We start from the raw sequence: 23,950 nt of genomic DNA, 5'->3' as shown, positions 1-23,950 counted from the left end.
ACTGTGCTACCACTCCGGCCCCCACGCGATAAGATTTGGGCATCACCACTACTAATCTGAACCAGTTCGAAATTCCGAAATTATTGCAAAGGCTCCCTGGGAGAAGGACCTAAATTAGCGTTTGTGAATTATGGTTCAGATGGTCTCATCTCGGGTTCCGTAGATCTCCGAGAAAGGCCCCCTCTGCCACAACCAAATTGGGGGTGGGGGACGAGGGGGAAGAGAATAAGGTGTCTATGGCATTTCCCCTCATATACTATCTAGGATGTACGTTATATATAGGATTTTGCTCCCCCAAATGGATACCTATGAAGAAGTAAATAGGTCTCACCTTTCTTTACGCTTCTTGTTTTTACCTATCACAGCCTTTGTGGCCGCAGGGTTGGCCGCAGCGAGCCCGGGGGATACAGGCACTTCTTGGGCCACCCCGCCGAGGTCCTGATTTTGAAAAGGGAGCGAGCCAATCGGAGTGCAGAGCGCTGTTTGGCGCTGCCGTTTGAGCCTCGCCTCGTCTCGGCCGGAAGCTGTGGCGGCCGCTGCGGCTTGGGGCGTCTGCCGAGCCCTGGTGGTGGGCGTGGGGGCGGAGGCATGAGGACAACGGCCTGGCTTCAGTAATCGCGCAGGGATGTACCGAGCCGGGAACGCAGGCAGGCCGATGGAGGAGGGAAGGAGCGGCCTGTGAAACGGCGTGACGCTGGCGACCAGCCCGGGCGGGAACCGGGGCTGGCAGAGGCGCCAGTGCAGCCCGGCTGGTCCGGCGGCTGCGCTGAGGGCGGGGGCGCGGGGACCGGAACATCTAAGGGGAGCTGGCTGCGGGGGGCCCAAGGGGCGAGGAGAAGCGTCTTCCTAACAGCCGAGAAAGGTGTGGGGTCGTAAGGAGCAAGTTGCGGGGGTGGCCGGAAGTAGCGAGAAGCAGGTAACAGGCGCGGTGCGAGGAAACCGAAAGGGATCGGGGTGAGAGAGAGGGAGAGAGAGAGAAAGGAAGTGGGTGGAAGTGACTGGAAGGGTCGGGTGACTAGAGAGAAGGTCGGGCGTGAGTGGAAGGACGGCGAGGTGTGGCTGGGTCCGAGGGACAGAGGAGGTCGGTGGAAGTGGATCGAGGGTCGGGGCGGGCGGGGGAAGCCGTTGGAAGTGGCAGGGATTGGGACCCGGAGGAGGCAGAGACGCGGCCGCGAGGCAGCGGGGCCGAGCAGCAGCCACCTGGGAGCGTGTGGGAGCTGGAGGACTTGGTGGCGGCGGAGGCTCGGGAGCCAGCCCCTGCCTCGGGGCGTCGGGGCGGCGGCGATGTGGGACCCGAGGCTGCTGAGGTTGGCCTTGGTGCAGCAGCTGCGCGCGGTCTACGGCATTAAGGTCAAGAGTGGCCGGGGACAGTGCGATCGCAGGAAACACGACACGGCAGTCACGGAAATAGCGGTACGTTGTGTTGGTGGGGGAGTGGGGGGCGCAGAACGAAGCGGACTTGAGGGGGGAGAGAGAAGCGCTAGTACCTTCTCTCCCCACCTGGTCCTGCGGATAGGTTTATTAGGATGCGGTTAAGTGTGACCAATTCGATTCAAGTGCTGACGTCTCAAGAATGGTTGGCTCCAGGCACTTTGGGTCGTTGGAAGAAGGGGGCTGGGTTTTTCCTTCTCTGCACGTTTGCTGGTTTAACTTGTTCTTTGGTGGAGGGAAGTAGCTGCTCTGTACTTTGGAGGGTTTTTTTTTTTTTTTTTAAGCAGCCTCTTTGGCTTCTGCCCACCAAATGCCAATGTTCTCTAACCTGTGATCCTTAGAAATGGCTGTATCACTGTCGTCCCGTTGCTCAAGCGGGCACCAGTAACATCTCCGTTATGAGACTTGTTACTGTTTTTGGCATATAGAATACACCACGGGTAGCTTGCCCGGCTCTCCCAGAGGGGCGGAGGAATGGAACCTCGGTACGCTTCCTGCAAGGCAAACGCCCTACCTGCTGTGCTATCATTCCCATATGACCAATGAGTTAAATTTGAACAAATAGCACGTGGGCAAGAAGATGAAAAATGCGCCCTCCATCACCACCAATATTTGGGGGGATGGGGGTAGTGGGACAAAAGAACAATTTTAATGAACCGGAAGACAAGGAAGTGGAATCGAATTTTAGAAATAATTGAAAAACATCAGTAGTTCTGATTATAAAATTGACTTTCCAAGTTCTCAGGTATGGTTTAATTTTGAAATTTGTGAATTTGTACGGTCATTTTTTTTTTCTAATCCTTAAGAAACTGGCTACTGCCTTTAGAGTCTTACCTAAATTTGAATCCTACTTGATCCCTGCTGCCTTGTTTGATTTGAGATTGTTTGTTTAATTTTCCTAAGCTCCTTAAGTACTCTTTAAGGTGGGAATAATATCTAATATCTCTGCTTGGGTTGTTTAGGGGATTTGAAAGGACAATAAGGTCCTTAGATAGGACTAGCACAATACCTGTCAAATGCCACTTACTAGATTAATGATTGTTGTGATAATGGTCTGCTTCTCAGTTGATAGTGATGCCAGAAAGCCTGGTAGAAATATCCAAAAGGCTGGAGAAGTAGTGCAGGGCTTGAGGTGCTTGACTTGGCATTCGATTGACCCCTGTTTGATACCTGGCACCTCACAGTCCCTAAGCCCCTGTAGGATGAGACCCTGGTCCTCCTGTGTCCCCCCGTCCCCAACCCCGCCACATCTCACCAGATTCTGGGGTCCAGGTAAATGAGTTAAAGTTGTGGAGCACATGTCTGTCACATATGAAGCTCTGGGTTTGGGCCCCTGCACAGCATGCCCCCACCCCAAGTACTGCGTGGATACCTCAGTATCCCCAGGTCCCAGCACAGAACTGTTAAACAATACTGCCAGATGGAGCTCTGGCATCTGGACTGATTACGCATAAGCATTGTTTGTTTATTATGGAGGTTGGAGAGTGTTGGGATTTACTGTATTGCTTGGGGACTTAGACTTTATCTTGACCCGCCTAGCATGTTTAGTATAAAGAAGTTGACCTGCAAATAACACATAATTGAGGACTTAAGTGATTGAGAGATTTTAAAAGATGCTCCAAAAAATCCACTTTTAACTTGAGACTCTCCAAAATTTTTAACCATTAATAGTCAACGGTTAACTACAAGTCTTACTGATAGTAGTCAACACCTATTTTATGTGTTACCTGTTTTATACTGTCTAGTTATAATGGAAGTAAGCTGGAGAAAAGTGTTACTTAGAAAATCATAAGAGGGACAGGGCCTAGCAAAACAGGGATGTGTAGCCCTGCCATATGGTCCCCTGAGCTGGCTAGGCGTGATCCTGAGCCAGAGCACAGCATGGCTGGGTGGAACCCCAAAACCAAAATAAAAGGAAAAGTAGGTCATAAAACTTGGTTCTTGTATCAGTAGTACACTTTAACCATTTTTACTTTGTCTCTTTGCAAGAAAATCCACTTAAGATCTTTGTCTGTTATTCAAAGGCCAGCTTTAGTTAACTGTTGCTTTTGAAATTATTCTTTATATCGTATCTGATACTTTATTTCTTTTTTATTTTCTGAGGGTTTTTTTATTTGTCTAATATTTAAGAAAACCTATTAATATTCAATATGTAACTGAATTTGTCATTGTAGGGCAAAATATTTGGAGTACCTTTGAATTCATTGCCCCATTCTGTTGTACCAGAATATGGACAAATTCCAAGGTAAGCAAAGTTTGAAATGAAAAATAAATAATTCAAGCTGGTGTTTTAGAGGTGTGTTTTTTTAAGATTTTTTTTTTATTAGTTTATTTTTAATTAGAGAGTCATCGTGAGGGTACAGTTACAGATCCATACATCTTTGTGCTCATGCTTCCCCCATACAAAGTTCGATAACCCATCCCTTCACCAGTGCCCATTCACCACCCGTAAACCCAACATCCCTCCCCCCCTCCCCAGTCCCGTCTCCCCCCACCCCACCCTGCCACTATGGCAGGGAATTCCCTTTTGTTCTCTCTCTCTGATTAGGTGTTGTGGTTTGCAATAAAGATGTTGAGTGGCCATTGTGTTCAGTCTCTAGTCTGTATTCCGCCCGCCTCACCCTTCCCCCACATGACCTCCAACCACATTTTACTTGGTGGTCCCTTCCCTGAGTTACCCAGAATGAGAAACCAGCCTCCAAGCCATGGAAACTATCTCCTGGTACTTATTTCTACTATTCTTGGGCGTTAGTCTTATAGTCTATTATTCTATATTCCACAGATGAGTGCAATCTTTCTATGTCTGTCTCTCTCTTTCTGACTCATTTCACTTAGCATGATACTTTCCATGTTGATCCACTTATATGCAAACGTCATGACCTCATTTTTTCTAACAGCTGCATAGTATTCCATTGTATAGATGTACCAGAGTTTCTTCAACCAGTCATCTGTTCTAGGGCACTCGGGTTTTTTCCAGATTCTGGCTATTGTAAACAGTGCTGCGGTGAACTTATAAGTGCATATGTCACTTCGACTATACTTTTTGGCTTTTCTGGGATATATTCCCAGCAGTGGTATTGCTGGGTCAAATGGGAGCTCAACCTCTAGTTTTTTGAGAATCGTCCATACTGTTTTCCAAAAGGGCTGAACTAGCCGGCATTCCCACCAGCAGTGTAGAAGGGTCCCTTTCTCCCCACATCCTCTCCAACAGCGGTTGCTTTTGTTCTTTTGGATGTGTGCTAGTCTCTGTGGTGTGAGGTGGTATCTCATGGTTGTTTTGATCTGCATCTCTCTGACGACTAGTGATGTAGAGCACTTTTTCATGTGCCTTTTGGCCATTCGTATCTCTTCCTTGGTAAAGTTTCTGTTCATTGCTTCGCCCCATTTTTTGATGGGGTTGGATGTTTTCTTCTTGTAGAGTTCAACCAGTGCTTTATATACCCTTGATATCAACCCCTTATCTGATGGGTATTGTGTAAATATCCTTTCCCATTCTGTGGATAGTCTTTGTATTCTGGTCACTGTATCTTTTGCGGTGCAGAAGCTTTTTAGTTTAATGTAGTCCCATTTGTTGATCTCTGTTTTTACTAGATTGCTTAGTTCCGTGTCATCTTTGAAGATGACCTTTATCTTCAATATCGTGGAGGGTTTTGCCTACCTTGTCTTCAATGTACCTTATGGTTTGTGGTCTGATGTTGAGGTCTTTAATCCATTTTGATCTGACTTTTGTGCATGGTGTCAGGTCGAGTTCTAAGCCCATTTTTTTGCATGTGGTTGTCCAGTTGTGCCAGCACCATTTGTTAAATAGACTTTCCTTGCTCCACTTCACATCTCTTGCACCTTTATCAAAGATTAGATGATCATACATTTGAGGTTGTGTATGGGGATATTCCACCCTGTTCCATTGGTCTGCACTTTTTCATGTGCCTTTTGGCCATTCGTATCTCTTCCTTGTTCTGCTTTTGTTCCAGTACCATGCTGTTTTAATTGTTACCGCTTTGTAGTAGAGTTTAAGGTTGGGGAGGGTGATGCCTCCTATCATCTTTTTCCCAAGAATTGTTTTAGCTATCCATGGGCGTTTATTGTTCTATATAAATTTCAGGATTGCTTGCTCCGTTTCTTTGAAGAATGCCATGGGTATCCCTATAGGGATCGCGTTAAATCTGTAATGCTTTGGGGAGTATTGCCATTTTGGCAATGTTTATTCTCCCTATCCATGAGCAGGGGATATGTTTCCATTTCCTCATGTCCTCTTTTATTTCATGGAGTAGCGTTTTATAGTTTTCTTTGTAGAGGTCCTTTACTTCTTTAGTTAAGCTGATTCCAAGGTATTTGATTTTCTGGGGCACAATTGTGAACAGGATTGCTTTTTTCATGTCCCTTTCCTCTGTCTCATTGTTTGCATATAGGAAGGCCATGGATTTTTGGGTATTGATTTTATAGCCTGCGACTTTACTGTATAGGTCAATTGTTTTTAAGAGTTTCTTACTAGAGCTTTTAGGTTTCTCTAGGTATAGTATCATATCGTCTGCGAATAGTGAGAGCTTGATTTCTTCCTTTCCAATCTGAATCCCCTTAATATTTTTTTCTTGCCTGATGGCTATTGCTGATACTTCCAGTACTATATTAAAGAGAAGTGGTGAGAGTGGACATCCTTGTCTTGTCCCCGATCTTAGAGGAAAAGCCCTTAGTTTTTCTCCATTGATGATAATGCTTCCCATAGGTTCATGGTAGATGGCTTTGACTATCTTCAGAAAAGTTCCTCCAAAACCCATTTTGGTGAGAGTTTTTATCATGAATGGGTGTTGGATCTTGTCAAATGCTTTTTCTGCATCTATTGATATGATCATATGGTTTTTATCTTTACTTTTGTTGATGTGATGGATTATGTTGATTGATTTCCGAATGTTAAACCATCCTTGCATCCCCGGGATGAATCCCACTTGGTCATGGTGTATGATCTTTTTGATGAGTTGTTGGATTCTATTTGCTAGTATTTTGTTGAGGATCTTCGCATCGGTGTTCATCAAGGATATTGGTCTATAGTTTTCTTTGTTAGTGGTGTCTTTGTTTGCTTTTGGTATTAGGGAGATATGTGCCTCGTAGAAACTGTTCGGAAGGGTTCCTGTCTTTTCGATTTCCTGGAAAAGCTTGAGGAGAACTGGCAACAAGTCTTCTTTAAATGTTTGGAAGAATTCGCCAGTGAATCCGTCTGGACCTGGGCTTTTGTTTTTGGGGAGACTTTTGATTACAGTTTCGATTTCCTTGATATTTATGGGCCTATTCAGGTATTTCAAGTCTTCTTGGCTCAGTCTTGGAAGATTGTAGGAGTCAAGGAATTCATCCATTTCTTTTAGGTTCTCTTGCTTCGTGGCATACAGACTTTCAAAGTAGTCTCTGATGATCCTTTGAATCTCCTTGGTTTCTGTTGTGATGTCCCCCTTTTCATTTCTGATTCGGTTTATTAGGGTTTTCTCTCTTTCTTTCTTTGTGAGTCTTGCTAGCGGTTTATCAATCTTATTTATTTTCTCGAAGAACCAGCTCTTTGTTTCATTGATCTTACGGATTGTTTTTCAGGTTTCCATATCGTTAATTTCTGCTCTAAGTTTTATTATTTCTTTCCTTCTATCTGGTTTGGGTTCCTTTTGCTGGTCCTCTTCTAAGATCTTGAGCTGCGAAGTCAAGCTATCTATATAGGCCCTTTCTTCCTTTCTGAGGAAGGCTTGCAGAGCTATAAATTTTCCCCTTAACACAGCTTTAGCTGCGTCCCATAGGTTCTGGTAGCTTGTGTCTTCATTCTCATTTGCTTCGAGGTATCTCTTGATTTCTTCCTTGATTTCCTCCGTGACCCACTCATTGTTCAATAGTGAGTTGTTTAATTTCCAAGTGTTTGATTTGGTTCTCCGCGTCTGTGCGTGATTAACTTCCATCTTCAGTGCATCATGGTCTGAAAAGATAGTTGATACAATTTCTATCTTCCCAATTCTATTAAGGTATAGTTTGTGGCCCAGAACATGGTCTGTTTTGGAAAACGTTCCGTATGCGCTGGAAAAGAATGTGTATTCTTTCTTTTTGGGGTGTATAGCCCTGTATAGGTCTGTTAGCCCTGTCTCCTCCATTTCTTCCTCCAGGGCCATCGTTTCCTTGCTGAGTGTTGTTCTTGTCGATCTATCCAGAGGTGCACCTTTGTATATGATCTCCTTCTTTGATCTTGCTGCTTGCAGTATTGTGTCTCTATCCACGGCATCCATCATTCTGACTATGATATGCCTTGGGGATTTTCTATTTGGGTCCCTTTTAGCTGGCACCCTTCGGACTCCTTGTATCTGGATGTCCGCATTCTCTAGCTCTGGGAATATTTTAGCAATGATGTCTTTAATGGTGTTTTTTTTTTTCATTGGGATTGGTTCTGTGTGGTTCCGGCACTCCCATGATTCTTATGTTGTTTTTCCTGAGGTCATCCCCTAGGACTCTAACTCGCTCTAGAGCCATTTTGAGGTCTTTTACCATTATTTGTTGTTGCCTATATGCCTTGTGCAGCTCATCTTCAAGCTCACTGATTCTGTCTTCGGCTGTAGTCATTCTACTATTGAGGGCTCCTACGGAGTTTTTAATTTAATCTACTGATTCTTTTAGTTGTGTGACTTCTGTTCGTAGCTTTGAAATTTCTGATCTCATTTCTTCCTGGGTTATCTTGGTGGAGCGTTCCAATGCTGCATCCATATCCTCCCTTAATTTATTGGATGTTCGTTCCATAGTTTCTTTGAGTTCGTGAACCATCCTCACAATTTCCTCTCTGAATTCTTTATCTGAGAGGAGGGTGTATTTCTGGGAGGTCGCTGCTGAGGCTAGTGAGATATTTTCTTGGCTCTCTCCTGGAGGTGGGGATTTTCTCTGTTTCTTCATGTTGTTATGGGCTTTACTATCTGGAGCTCTCGTTAGCTTGGGAGGAACCTCAACTGAAGATTTTGGGCTATGCTCTTTTGAAAAAGGACTTTTCTGTGCAAGTTGATGTGTTCATTGACAGTTAGTTGAGTATTAACATATAGTAACTAAGATGATCAGGGAGATCTTCGGAGGAATGGGTTCTATCAATTGTGGCCAAAGGACAATGCATGGAATGGTAAAAAAAAATATCTGCGGCCGCATTAGCGGCCACCGCTCTGGAAAGAGGCCACGCCCACTTTGAGGCCACACCCCTAATGAGAGGACACGCCCCTAACCTGTTCGGACAGGGGAGGGTGGGCTCAGGCCCGGTGGGCGAGTGACTGAGACCTGCCCGGCGGGGCTGAGGGGTGCTCCGAGCTGTCCCGCTGCCTCGGGCGGGCACGGGACGCCTTACCAGTTTTTTGTCACAATTAAGATCATAGTTAATAATATGCCAAGTAATGCAGTGTCAGCTTTAATATTTTTATTACTAGGCAAGTTTGCATCTTAAAATAAAAATTTTAAAACTTTTTCTAAAGTTTTTGTTGTTGTTTTTGTTTGGGTTTTTGTTTTGTTTTGATTTATGGGTCACACCCAGAGGTGCTCAGGGTTTATTCCTGGCAGCTCTAAGCTCAGGGATCATTCCCGGAGGTGCTCAGGGGAGCACATGGGGTGCCAGGGATGGAACCCTGGTTGGCCACATGCAAGGCAAGTACCCTACCTGCTGTACCATCACTCTAGACAAAAAATGCATATAGTTTTAGCTCTTCCTAGTGAATTTTCACTATCTAAAATAAGATTCATTCTGGTTACTATATTTTAAAAACTTGCACTTCAACATGATGCTTGCCCAATTGTTTATTGAGCACTTGACTGCCCTTGAACATATTTTTCTTCCTTTAGCCTGTAGATTTACATTCAGGCTTTACTAGGTAGCCATTTATTATTTTCCTTCTGAAATATCTGTGATGATGGTTTCTTGCATTTAGACATGCAGTCACATTGTCAGTGATAATGATCTTTGACATGCTTTCTTTGCCTGAGTTTTTCTTTCTTGTCTGTTAAGCACTTCTGGGGCTAGGGAGGTAGCTCCAAGGGCTTCATCACATGCTTTTATTGTAGGAACCTGGGGTTCTATCCTGGCCCTGCATGATCACCAGACATTGAGCTGGGAGTTTCACCTGGAATACCGGTGACTATAAAACACACGCACCCCACCCCCACCTCCCATAAAAGTCTTTCATCAGTTCCCCCCCCTGTGACCTGCTTTTGTGCTCTAGCACAGTTCTATCGATTGCTCTTAGCTAACTTCCATTCTGATTTGTTGATATCATCTGTACCAACTGATTAAAGTCAACGTTAGTTGCTTAAAATTATTCAGTATAATATGTGAGGACATGTCACTAAATTTGAGAAGGATTGTAAGAACTGGGGTATATCCGGCTTTCTAAGGTGTAATGTTTGAGTAAGGGGAAAAATCCCTGACTTGTAGTTTGGCCAGTATTGCATAAACTCACACATGGAGAGAAAGAAGGCTTTGGAGGCTGTGACTTCACATAGCTGAGACTAAGTCTCTTCCTTCCTGACTCTGCCTCCAGCGACTAAGCAACCCCAGGACATTTGCTCAGTCTCTCAGCATTGCCTCATCTCTAGGATGAGTCCGCTGAGATGGAAGCCTTTCTTCCATCCTGCTGCAAACACACTAGTGCATTGTTAAACAATTTCTGCACATTTTTATTTTCAGAAGCATCCAGCTTCTGGGTAGAACAGAGTAAGCGCCTGGTACTGTATGCTTCGAGTCCCAGGTCATTCTAGCATGTGGAGCTCAGAATGAAAAGGAACTAGAAAGGGAGTTTGATAGAGGAGGTAGCAGGAAAACCAGAAGAGTAGTGGGAAAAGGTAAGTTGATGCACCTTGAAGAAGTTAGGAAGCAAAGACAACTGAAAATAACCTTTTATCACAAAGATTAAAGGGATTTATAATATTATCACTCTTTTGTTTGTTTTTGGTTTGGAGCCACCTGGTGGTGCTGGGGATTATTGAGCCCAGGCCTCCTATACTCAAAACATGTGTTCAGCCCGTTGAACTCTTTCCAGTGCCAACCTCAGAACTTCTTAAAGGGATGCAGTGCTTTGTCTGCTTCAGTACTTTGGCAGAATAAAGAATGTGGTAAGATGTCTATCTGGCCTAAAAAGATTTCTCTTTCAGCTTTCTTGTTGATGCTTGCACATCTTTAGAAGAGCATCTTCATACAGAAGGACTTTTTAGAAAATCAGGATCTGTTATTCGTCTAAAAGCACTAAAGGTATTCTGAAATGTGATTTTTCATGTGTAATACTTTTTGGCATGTTATGACTAAAATAGTTAGAAGGTTTGCGTAAGTTATTGCCGGAAATTTAACTTAGAAATAGCTTTATGGCAGAATAATCTTTTTTCAGTCACTTTGGGGAGGTTGGGGATACTTGGAAGCTTGCTCCTATATTTCCAGTAGTCCTGGAATTGAACCCAAGCTTCTAGTTTGCAAAGCCTACACTGAGCTTGTTGAGCTGTCTCTCTGGCTCCCCTATTCAATTTTATTGAGATGTAATTGGCAAATATGTTTACTATTTTGTGGGGAGTGATGCATCCCTACCAGTGCCCAGGATTGATTGTGGACCTTGTTTGGGGGAAGTCTATGGTGTCCAGAGGATTGAACTTGGGCCTCCTTCATACCTGCATGCAAAGCACGTGTCCAGCCCATTGAGCTATCTCTCCAGTCCAAGATATGTGTTTAAAGTATACAGCTTTGTGTTTTGATATGCATCGTGACATGATCACCATAGTCAAGCAATGTCAAGTGATGTATTAAACTGGCAGAACACTTTCACATTCATGGTCTTTGTTCTATATGAAAAGAATTTTGGTGTAAATTGTTTTTAACCTTTTAGAAAGGAGTAATAGAAATAAGGAGTAGTATGTATTAAAACAAGATTTAGCAAGAATCTATTAAAGAAAAACTCCTTAGAGTATAAAAAGGATGTTCTATTAGTAATTTTTAAGCCCAGAAAATAATGAAGATTATCATGTTTCTTTCAGAATAAACTGGACCATGGTGAAAGTTGTCTTTCTTCTGCACCTCCTTGTGATATTGCAGGACTTCTTAAACAGTTTTTCAGGGAATTGCCAGAGCCCATTCTCCCAGCTGATTTGCATGAAGCATTTTTTAAAGCTCAACAGTTAGGACTAGAAGAGAAGAATAAAGCTACATTGTTGATCTCCTGTCTTATGACTGACCACACAATTGAAATATTAAGATATTTCTTTAACTTCCTCAGAAATGTTTCCCTACGGTAAGTGGAAATTAAAACTCTTTGGGAATGACAGTTTAATTTTCTCAAATAGCTAGATGTCTCATGGAGACAAGAAAACTTCATTTGAAATAAAATTCATGTAAAAACTAGTAACAGTCTCTTATTAGATGATGTGTACCCTGTGTAATTTAAGAAGCAGTATACCAAATGTTTTAACATTTCCTTGCTGTCTTTATCATCATTAATGAATGCTTTAATGGAACTCTTCCCCATCCCCTGCACTAGTGAATCTACTTGTGCAGATATACTTGCTACCTTCTTATACTTTGAATATATTTATTTGTATTTGAAAATTACTTAAAAGCATTTATGTGGAGAGCAGAATTTGAAGCCAAATTACAATGTCTACTTAAGCACACAAAGGCTGTATGTTTCTTGTTCTGTCTTCTGTTCAAAGCAGTAATATAGTTGAGAGATGAAAGGCAGTTCACTTGTGCATAACTGATAAAAAGGCCTTCGAAATATGCTCAATATCTTATCTTAACTATTGCAATCTTTAAATCCATCTAATAAAATGTTTTCATTTAAGGTCTAGTGAGAATAAAATGGGTAGCAGCAATCTTGCGGTAATATTTGCACCGAACCTTCTTCAGACAAGTGAAGTACATGAGAAGATGTCTACTCACACTGAAAAGAAACTCCGAGTGCAGGCTGCAGTGGTCCAGACTCTTATTGATTATGCTTCCGAAATTGGTAAGATGTAGTTGCATTATTAATAGGATTTATTTAAACAGGGAACAGTGAATTCTGCAGGCAACTGTTAGAAAGTTGTTATATGCTATTTAAACAGTTTTGGGGGAGTAAAGGTTTTAACTGTGAACATTTTTTTAGGGCATGTTCCAGTTTTTATTCTGGAAAAGATCCCAACTATGTTGGGTATTGATGGTCTCTGTGCTACTCCATCAGTAGAAGGCTTTGAAGAAGGTGAATATGAAACTCCTGGTGACTGTAAGAGAAAGCGAAGACAAAGTGTAGGAGGTAAGTGGCAGTTAGATTTTATAATTACTGCATTTTTTTTTAATCTAACAAGGAAAGTCATATGCTGTGGTGTATGCATGTGAAAAGTAAAAATGATAATACATTTTAAACTTAAAACTTCACCATTAGCACAAGCAAAATACCATCAAAGGAAAAAATGTTCACAGAGTTGATGATCCTGGAAAGAGGGATTCAGACTGAACCTTATTGAAGAACAGGCAGAACCAAGGGAACCTGTATGGCCGTTCAGAACACTTGGATCCTATTCAGAGGAGAAGGGTGCTATAAAGGAGGATCTGTGTAGGGAAGAATAATCTTGTCTTTCAACATTACTTGAGTTTGCCCTTCATCATAAGGATTAGAATAATGAAAGACATGTTTTCTGGGAAGAATTTTAAAGGACCAAATTTTCCATCATTGCAGATTGAGGCTTCTAATATCCTTGATCAAAAATACTTGAGGCCTATTTCTGGGATATAACAAAATAATACTATGAGTCTAGTGCCCAGGGACAGTAGAGACAAGGGTCAGAAGTATTGGTCCACTGGTTGGACTGCCTCAAGTGCTGGGAGGGAGTGGGAACCAGTGGGAGTGTAGGGTGAGGAGCGCCTGCTACAGAGACAGGCTAGGGGGAGAGCAATAGGAGGGAAAATGGGGTCATTGAAGGTGGGAAATGTACACAGGTGGAGTGGTGATTGTTGAACATTGTATGACTGAAACCCAAAAAAAAGCACCTTTAAGCTATTCTTCCTCAACTTACCTTAAAAAATTTCGTATCTCTTTATTTGTGCTGGAACAATAGCACAATGGGTAGGACATTTGCCTTGCATGCAGTCAGGTAGATTCCTCCCCTCTCTCAAAGAGCCCTGCAAGCTATGAAGAGTATTCCAGAGTATCCCGCCCACACAGCAGAGCCTGGCAAGCTACCTGTGGCGTATTAGATATGCCCAAATCAGTAACAAGTCTCACAATGGAGACGTTACTGGTGCCCACTCAAGCAAATCGATGAACAACGGGAGTACAGTGCTACAGTGCTATCTCTTTATTTTTTTAAACTTTTTAATTAAGTCACTGAAATAGACCCTTACAAAGCTGATTGGATTTCAGTCATGCAGTATTCCAACAGCCAACCCTCCGCCAATGTATGTTTCCCAGGACCAGTATCCCCAGGTTCCCTCCTATCATCCCGCACTCCCACCCACTGCCTGCCTCTATGGCAGGCCCGTAGTTTCTTCTTATCTTTTGAGCAATATAACCAGTTGTGATTAGCTATCATTCCACTTTTCATTTTCTGGCTTATATTACCTTCTTGTGTTTCTTCTTTGGCGCCCCCCTTTCAAGCTTTCCTCTTCTGTACCTTTTGTCCATTAAACACACTTGCTTTACATTTTTAGAGTGTTCTGAGAATCTAAGTGAGAAAAGGTATAAACATGGGTCCCTCGGGTTGGAGTGGTAGTTCAACAGAGTAGAGTACGTGCACTGCATGCAGGAGGTCCAGCTTTAGTCCCTGGCACTGCATCATCCACCCAGCACTGCTGGAAGCAGCCCCCACGTACTAAGCTGAGAATAACCCCTGCCTGGCTACTACCAGTATGGCCCCTGAACCACAGGCATATGCTTTTATTTCTATCTTGGAATAATTTTTTTTAAGTGACATTTAGTGACTTTAAACCAATAAGCTGACAGAAACATTTGAGAAGATCTCAAATAATATGAACTATTGGTTAAAGGAGCATTAAGTGATAATTGATTATCTGTGCTTAATTTCAGATTTTGTTAGTGGAGCATTAAATAAACTTAAATCTAACAGAACACCCTCTATTACACCACAACATGAAAGAATTGGTAGGTATTATGTATTTATTTAAATGGAAATTGTTACACATTTTGCAAATAGCTATATTTATTATAATTAATGTGATAAGGCCCAAATATATTTAATGGATCTAATTTAGCTATGGTACATGTTGTGGCTTTGCTATTTATATTGGGTATAATGAACTGAGGATGTAGGTGAGGTTTACTGTCAATCTATTAATAGTTATGATGAAAAGAGAAACTAATGTTGAGGTTCAATTTTTTAACTTTCTCATTATAATTCTTCATGTTAGTGTTTTTTAAGGTGAACTTTTTTGAGTTAGGGGGCATGCCCAGGTATGTCAGGGACTTTTCCTTATGCTGTTCCAAACATTTGGTTTATGTTTAAGAATCTTGGCTCTTCGCAACATTTTCATTTTCACTTTGAGTAATAATATCATGGGGGTGGGGGGACTGGGGTTTTTGTTTTGTTATGTGAAGCAAGGTAGTTTTTATTGACATTTATTTAGAAAGATGTTAGGGGAAAGGAAAAAAGTTGTGTTCAAGAAAGAACACAGGCTTCTCCAGAATGGAAATATGCAAGCAAAGAAGCAGACAAGCAAGGGATATTCTTGTTCAAGATAGAACATGGGCTTGAAGAGCAAGCCCATAGTTTTAATTTTCCTATGATACATGTTGTGGCATTGCTAATTTCATTGAATATAATGAACTGAGGATGTAGGTGAGAAGGTTTACTGTCAATCTATTCGTAGTTGTGATGAAAAGATAAACTAATGTTTTTTATTATATCACTGTATCACTGTCATCACTTTATTTTTATGTTATTTTTTGAGTAAGCATTACTTCATTATTTGGTCAATTTTAAGTCATAGTGTCATAAGAAATAATATATATATTGCTTTGTATTTTATGAAATCTGTGGAAGAGTTAGAAGTTTTTTGTGTTTGTCTTTTCAGCCCAGCAGTCTGTATCCCCAGTGATTCTTACACCAAATAGTAAACGTAAGCTGCCAATAGATTCTTCTCATGGTGTTTCAAGTAAGAAAAGGAAGTCCATCAAGCACAATTTTAACTTTGATTTATTGCCAAGTAATCTCTTCAGTAGCAGTTCTACGCCGGTATCAGGTAGAATTGAATTTATATGATTCGGTTCTAAGCATTAACTTGGAGCAAAGTGCTGTTTCATCTTAAAGTCCCCGAACTTTTAAAATAAACATCCAGTATAATGATTAATGCCATGTGACTGTGCCTTTTAGCCATGCCTATTGTGAGAGTTAGGGGTTGAGTGAGTAATATGGGCTCAGTTGTTTCGCTGTATAGATATACCACACGCCTGTGTGCCAAGGCCCTGGCCCCTGCCCCTTAACCGCTTATGCTCCCTCCATTTGTTTCTTCCCCTGCCCTTCTCATTCCTACACTCTAGGGGCAACCATAACCCAGATATCTCCCCTTTGATATCTTACCTTTCTTTTTCCTATTATTCTGTATACCACTATGGATAACTTTGTAAATCACGATGCCTTAATAAAAAAATTTTTAAAGATTTTTACTTTTAAGAAAAATCCATAAAAGTTTTAGCAACTTTACACTATTTCTCAAGTATTGTATTTGGGTCCCTTACAGTAAGTTCAGCCACTTTCTTCCAGTTGAAAGATAAGTTCCTAATGTGTCTAATCAAAAATCTCTGGAGAATAAAATATTCGTGTTCATTTAAGAACCAGATTTTTTGGTTAAGTGGTCTTAAAACTGTAGTTGGCCTTTTTTGGCTGGGCAGAATACAAGTTGGCTCATATTAAACGTATGCTCAACTCAAAATTAAGTTAAATACCAAGTAAGCCCATAACTCCCCATTGTGTATTTATTTTGCATTTAGTCAAAGTGTGGGGAATACTTTATAAATAATAATAATATTTATTAGTTTAGACAACACAAGTAGTTGCATTTTAATTAGCTGTTTTGTAAGTTTTTCACAAGCCTACTGTTCATTGGAAAAGTTGAATAAAATAACATTGTTTTGTGTGGTTTGTTTAGAGGTTCTAGTTATACTTGTTTTCTGGCATGTGTGATCATTTTATATTACTACATATATTCTAAGTGTACCTTCTTTTGACTTTTGTTGGGGGAGAGGGGGGTCTATACTTGGCAGTGCTTTTATTTCTGGTTCTGTGCTCAGGAGTCCCTCTTGGCAGAGCTTGCAGTGTGGTGGCACAATTCCAATTTAAATCAAAATTGAAATCGAAGTCTAGTTATCAGTTTTACTTTTTTTCTAATTTTTTTCTTGGTAAGTTTTGTGATGTGATATTATATCAAATAATCAAATAATGTAATATTACATAAAATAATTTAGTAAAATGGACAGCTGGGACAACCATTTGTTAGCACAGGTCATGGCAGGGGCCAAGTGACTTTCTGATAGTTCATTTTTCATAAGAACATTGGTATTATATATAAGATACTTTACTGAATTTTTATGTTAGTGTTACTTATAATTAGAGAATTCAACGTCAAAGTCTAAAGCCATTTAATAAGTGATGGAACCTGAAAAGTAAAAATTAATGACTTTTTTAAAGTTTTGCTGGGTAATTTGGTCCTAGAGGTTCCTAACCAGAAATTACATGATTTTATTGTTGGTGAGGAATAGAAATGAAGATAAATCTAATTGTGATTTATATCTTATACTTGAAAAGAAAATAAGTAATGTGGTATATTGCATATTTTGGGGTTTTCTTTAGTTCACTTTGACACAAGCTCAGAAGGATCATCACAGAGTTCAGTCTCTCCGATAGTCATCACTGGAAACCATCTGATCGGTACAGATGTTCCAAGGCGAAGTAAAAGAATTGCAAACAAAAAAATTTGCAGGTACATTATCCAGGATATTTTGTTTTCTTGGATCAGTATTTGGTATATGTATTTAGTAAAAAAATTGAGTTTTATTGACAATATTTGAATTATAATTTTAAAAAATTTCCTTGCTTTTATACCTTATTAACCCAATACCCTTGATGTATCCCTTACAGAAAGATTCCTAATTGGGTTCCACTTTTCTTGCTAAAGTTTATTTATTTATTTATTTTTACTTAAACAGATCGTATTGGAGGTTTTGGAGGAAAGGAGGAAGAGATAAGTGGGAGAGTGGAGAGTAAGAGAGACAGAGTAATGCACTCAAGAGAGAAGGCGGGCTTCTCCAAGGGTGGAGAGATCCTTAAAGTTCTATTTTATGGGTTGCAGATGGAGCTCAATAGACTGATACAAATGCTTTGTGTGTGGGGCTGGAGCAATAGCACAGCGGGTAGGGCGTTTGCCTTGCACGCAGCCGACCCGGGTTCGAGTCCCAGCATCCCATATGGTTCCCCGAGCCCCGCCAGGAGTAATTCCTGAGTGCATGAGCCAGGAGTAACCCCTGTGCATCGCCGGGTGTGACCCAAAAACCAAAAAAAAAAAAAATGCTTTGTGTGTAGGAGGTCAGGTTTGATCCCTGGAACCGCATGGTTTCCTGAGCACTAAGCCAAGAATGACCCTTAAGTATTATTTGGTGTGGTCCAAATAATAAATAATGCCCTATTTTATTTTGAAAACATAATAATTTTTAACTTTCCTGTTAATTATAAAAGGTAGTTTATTCTAATATTCTGTGATTAAGTAACTTTTATTGTTTCGGTTTTGTTTTTGGGACACACCTGGCAATGCTCAGGAGTTTCTCCTGGCTCTGCACTCAAGAACCACTCCTAGCAGTGCTCTGGGGACTATATGGGCTGCCAGGCATTGAATTCAGGTCAGGCACATGCAAGGCAGGTGCCCTACCTGTTGTATTATCTTTCCAAACCCACTAAATGACTTTTGAGAAATGGGAAGGGCCATTTTTATTACATGAAGAAACAATATATTCATATATGATATCCTCTATAAGTAAAATTAAAGTTGGGGAATTATCGTTGTATTTGTGATTACTAGCAATTTGATTTGCTCTAGGCTTTTTATAAAATTACATTTTGCAAAAATTTCTGTAGTCCTTATTCTTTAAACTAATATTTTACATTCTATTCTTAGGGTAGAATCAGGGAAAGCTGGTTGTTTCTCTCCTAAAGTCAGCCGTAAAGAAAAGGTTCGAAGATCTCTTCGTCTGAAATTTAGTCTGGGGAGAAGTAGCAAAGATGTTGTAAGTATCTTTCATTAGTCCTTTATATTCATAATATCATGATCAAGCTGGAGCCTGGGGCTTTTGGCTATGTTCTCTTCCCTAGCTACTGTTCCACTTTACTCTATTCCACACTTTTTAAAGAAATTTAAATTTTATTTTCATAAGGTTGTTCACATTAATTGATTGCATTCAATATTTCAACACCAATCCCATTGCCGTTACACCTTCCCACCGTTCAAGCCTGTCTGCCACAGGCAGATGCTAAATAATTTATTTTCTATGCTTATTATGAATAGCATGAGAAGTCGCCACCACTATTTCTCCACCCTTCCACCTCTCACAACCGTACTTCTACCTGCAGTTTTCACTATGCCGGTATGGTAGCTCATTCTTACAGTCTCTTAGTCCCAAAACCATACAGGTAGTCTTTAGTTCTTCACTTTCTCTCCGATGCTCTTTCCAGACCATTAGACAATCCTAACTTCAGGCTGATCAGTTCTCACCAGTACTACATTTGCAACCATAACTTTTTTTTTCCTTTCTGTTTAGAATGACTGTTCTGGTATGAATAGACGTGAAAATGTTGGGCGACGACTTGCAAATCAACAAAGTTTAAAAAATGGAATCGAATCTGTAAAAACGGGTCTACTTTTTAGCCCAGATATTGATGAAAGATTAACAAAGAAAGGTACATTTGCATGATAATGTAAGAGCTTTAACCCAAAAGCCTACTTAGTTGCTTTTTGATAGTAAAACATAATTCTTGAAATTAAAAATTCATGTTTGAATGGTGAAAATATTTGCATTGCAGTATATAAGTAGAGGATACTTAGAAATGGGAATTTTAGAAATATTTTTATACTAAAATGCTTTAGTATAAATTTTTTAATTACAATGAAATCGTTCTATTATTTGCCATGTGTTTGGGTAATCTTTCAAAACTAAGTCAAATATAAATTATTAAAAACATTGAACTGATTTATTTTAGGTTCTAAAAAGATTAGTAAGTCTGAGGAAAACTTACTGACCCCAGAGCGACTGGATGCAACAAGTTACCGGATGTCTTGGACAGGACCTAGCAATTCACATTTTCAAGAAATAGTTGCAAGTGAAGTGTCTCCAGTAGAGAGAAATCTTGAGGTCGCAAACTCTTCTTTGGAGCCTGATATAATGGTTGAAAAGTCACTTGTTAGTTCATATGAACTCACCCCTTCTGATATACACAGTAAGCATAGTAACAGCATCACCGGAAGCTCTCTTAGTGGAGATGAAAACAATTTGACGACAGAAACTTTGGTAAAAATTCAGAAAGCATTTTCTGAATCTGGAAGTAATCTTCATTCATTGATGAATCCTGGGCAGTCACCAGTTACTAGTGTTGGGGAAGTAAAGTTAAGTGAAGCATCTTCTGTAGAATATAGCCCAGAGAAAAATCTGTTTGAAACTAATGATTTGACTGTTATAGAATCAAATGAACACAACAGTAAGGATGAAAGCAGTTTTTCAGCACATCAAACTCAAAAGTTGGTTGAAGAAGCAACTATCAAGTGTCACTCTGTTCAGATGAAGATAGAACTTGAAAAAAGCATTCATTCAAAGATACCTACTGACTATTTTAGTGAACAAGAATTTCTTAGTGATGAAAATATAAAGGAACAGCAGTCTCCAAAGTATAAGCTAAATGCTGAAATAAAGGAGGATGAGGATGTGATTGAAGAGAATTTACTGAATTGTGTAGCTTCTAAGGAGAATGAGGAGGACGCAGCTAACACCCCTTCCTCTGAGCAGACTTGTACCGTGACAAACTTATCCAAACCTAGGCCGATGAGAATTAGTAAGCAGTCACTGGTGGAAATCGGTGATAAAATGGCTCCTGAAAGTTTACATACGACAGAGCATGGAAGGGTTTCAGACCATATCCAGTGGTTTAACAAACTTTCCTTAAATGAGCCAAATAGGACAAAAGTTAAATCACCTCTTAAATTTCAGCGTACACCTGTTCGTCAGTCTGTCAGAAGAATTAATTCTTTATTGGAATACAACAGGCAACCAGTAAGGCGCAAATTGTCAGCTCACGGTGATGCCACATCTCCTCTGGTCAAAGCAGTGAGCTGTGAAAGTGCTCTTTCTTCCTGTATAGAAGGTACATCGAAAGATTTTGTTTCGCACAGCAAATTAAGTCTTAAAAAACAGAAGTCTACATTGTGTGAACAGTCAAATGTTGATGCAGTTTCAAAATCACGCTTGGAGTTAACTTCTAAGTCTTTGTCAAAGATAAAGAGGCACCCGGACTCTGTGACTTCTCTTGGGTCTTCCAGAGTTTGTAAACAGGAAGTCATAGCTGATAGTCACATTAAGGTTCCCTTGGATGATCTGACAAATCAAAATATCTTAAAATCTGTTGTAAATAATAATAGGGGTTTTTCTCCTGCGATAAATAACCAGGTCCTTTGGAAGCCTTCAGAAAGAGAAAGGATATGGTATAAAGGTTCTCCCAAAAATCCTATTGGAAAAACTCAACTACTACCAACAAGTAAACCAGTAGACTTGTAATGAGTAGATGGTTTTTAACTGATTAATGTACATAACATTGCCAATTTGTGATGTGACTTTCGGGATAATCTGCATGTTGTAGCTCAGGATGATCATGTAATGAATTTAAATTTTGCTGTATAAGCAGTTTAAATCCTTATGCTGTGCAACTGGCTTCTTTTCCCCCATAATGATAGCAGTATTTAAACTAACTGTAATCTTTAAAGCAGAGGTTATACTTTGTAAAACAACTGGATTTATTAGAAATTGTGGGATATTATGAGTTTTATAAAGTATGGAAAGAGTGGAATGAGTTGTGCCTATTTCCTGTTTTTCTAAGTCCGAAATTTGGGTTATGAAAAGGGAAGAGACAGGCAAATTACTTTTTCTAAAGTGTAAGTGTGTGTGAGTGTGTGTGTGGGGGGGGGTGTATGTATGTGTGTGTATGCTGGGGACCAAATTGAGGACCTTACATGCAAATGGCATACCCTCAACCTCTGAGCTACATATTGACTAAATCTTAGTTCTTGGATTGTATTAATATTTGTTATCTTTACCAAGATCCCTAAAAATTAATTGATATCGGTACCTACCTTAAGTCTTTGTATTTGGGGACAGAGTCAATAGGCTTATATTACCTGTAGGTGTATACAGTATGTTCACTTAAACTAAGAAAACTGCCAAGGCAGAATAATAACTCATAGGATAATATGGGCTCGTATAGGATAATACTGCAGAAGTAATTGATGATTTTTAAGCCATACTGTTGTTTAAGTTAATTTGCACAAATGCATTTGTATCCATTTGTCCAGTATAATATTCAAAACATTTTTGAGGAAATTTAACTTGGGAAATTTTAATTATGGTGATTTTTTTTTTTTATATGCAGATGCTTGGTCTTGGTTTTAGAAATAGTTGATGTACCTCTGTGCATTAAACTTAGATTCTTCTACTTTGGAATTTATGAAAACTTGTGACCATTTTGTCTTGTGTGTAAATTATTTATTTGGCATAGACATTAAAAATAACATTTTGGAAAATTACTTGCCTGGGTCTTTAATGAAATCAAATTTTCTTTTGAATTTGATCCCAATAGTCAAAGAAATCTAAATTTATATTTTAAATTACTAGAAATTATTGTTTTGTTTTTTCTTTCCCTTACCTCCTTTGCTGCTTTTGATATGATCAAGGATTCACATATTTGCTTCTGCTCCCCAGGGTCACACATCTTGTTGTGTTCACCAGTACGTGCCCTGGCACATACTGCTCAAACTCCTGCCCAGAGTTGGGATGCTCTGGAGGTTAGACCCTCTTTTGTGGCCCTATGGCTCCAGACATCAGAGTTGCCAGGATCATGGTCAGTGCTTGCAGGAAGCACCAGGCATTGAACTCATGGCCTCTTACTTGTACCTTGCCACTGAACTACCTCTGGAATCTCAGAAATGATCTTTATAGAAAGAAGAATATCAATAATAGAACTAGTAGAGGCATAGCTACTACATAGCTCTGCCACTATAAAATAATGACTTTTAATATTAAATATTAACATGACTGTAAACTGATATTTTAAATAGAGGGTACTGTCAAGGTCTCAGAGGAAGAAATGTGGGCAGAATCAACACTGGATATTTTGCAGACCTGCTTGAATGTCAGACTCAGCTGACAGATAAGGAAAAAACTTCATGTTCAGGGCTAGAGAGATAGCTCATGAGACTGAGTACATGCTTTGCATGCAGAAAACCCAGTTTTCATACCCAGCTCTGCATGACCACCAGCACAAGCAGATGTCCCCTACTGTAAAAAACTGCACACCGAAGGGCATGTGCACTGGCAGGCTCTCCAGGCAGCTCTATCTCACCGCCCGTGTTTGGTGCTCTGGAACGGCTGTGTATGGGCTGGATTGGGACAGCTGTTGGCCAAGGGCAGGCAAAGGAAGAATGAGGACAAAGCTGGTTGCTGATCAGTTACCGTTTATTCAGTCTTCCATCTTTCTCATCTCCTGCACTCCTAGCTCCGTCCTCTCTGGATCTGCTGCTCGATCCTCCTTCACTAGTCTCTCCCCCTACTTGTCTCTCCCACCTTGCCCTCTAGGCTACACACAGTCAGCTAGCAAATGCAATAGAAGAAAGCCCTTCCTGACTGCCAGCCGATAAAATAACCTCTTAAGGTTTTTCTCCTTTCCTTAGTCCAGGAACTTATTCACATCTTAATACTAGTTATTTTTGGATGGACATAGCAAGAGATACATTGAGGCTTGCAAGGCAGCTCTCCTGGCAACATCTTGCCACAGATTCAGGCCAGATTAATCATTTCTAACCCTAGCAGGGTCCAAATCTAGTTATCACTATTTGGATCATGACAGCATTTGTCCATGACCAAGCTCTTATAGTTAAGCATTAGGCGCTTTGGCCAGGCCCACCTCGATGCCACAATAGCACACAACTCACCACTTGCCCTGGGTCCATCCCATCCCTCGTTGGGACCCTGCTTTGGGGGGTGCTAGGAAATAAGGGTAGCTGAGGTTTTGGTCGAAAGAACAGATGTCCAGGAGGAAAATATAGTGTAGAGTCAAATGACTCCTAGGTTACAAAAGCATAGCATTTGCTACAGTCTTTCTGTGTCCATACAAAAGGACATAGCTCTGAATAAATTATGCAAAGGATTCAAGGAGAAGAGAAAAACATTTACAAGTGAATAGAACACAAAGAAGTTACAAATAAGCAGGAATAGAGCACTGTAAAGGGAGTAACCCAATACCTAAATTACCTGAGGCT

The 23,950-nt window shown here is 40.5% G+C and overlaps 1 protein-coding gene across 1 annotated transcript; it reads left to right on the top strand.

Annotated features, from left to right (window-relative positions):
* Positions 1–508: 508 nt before the first annotated feature.
* ARHGAP11A (Rho GTPase activating protein 11A) lies at positions 509–22,213 on the top strand. The gene is made up of 12 exons (XM_004609548.2): positions 509–1,413; positions 3,606–3,676; positions 10,567–10,663; positions 11,434–11,687; positions 12,238–12,401; positions 12,540–12,686; positions 14,457–14,531; positions 15,461–15,628; positions 17,236–17,365; positions 18,554–18,662; positions 19,194–19,332; positions 19,633–22,213. Exons 1-12 carry the CDS (start codon positions 1,285–1,287, stop codon positions 21,195–21,197), a joined length of 3,048 nt encoding a protein of 1,015 aa, XP_004609605.2. The 5' UTR covers positions 509–1,284; the 3' UTR covers positions 21,198–22,213.
* The last annotated feature ends 1,737 nt before the right edge of the window (positions 22,214–23,950 follow it).

This window comes from Sorex araneus, chromosome 3 (genome assembly GCF_027595985.1).
Source record: "Sorex araneus isolate mSorAra2 chromosome 3, mSorAra2.pri, whole genome shotgun sequence".
Taxonomy (NCBI): Eukaryota; Metazoa; Chordata; class Mammalia; order Eulipotyphla; family Soricidae; genus Sorex; species Sorex araneus.
Note: the sequence above shows the minus strand (reverse complement) of the source record. Positions and strands in the feature narration are given on the sequence as shown.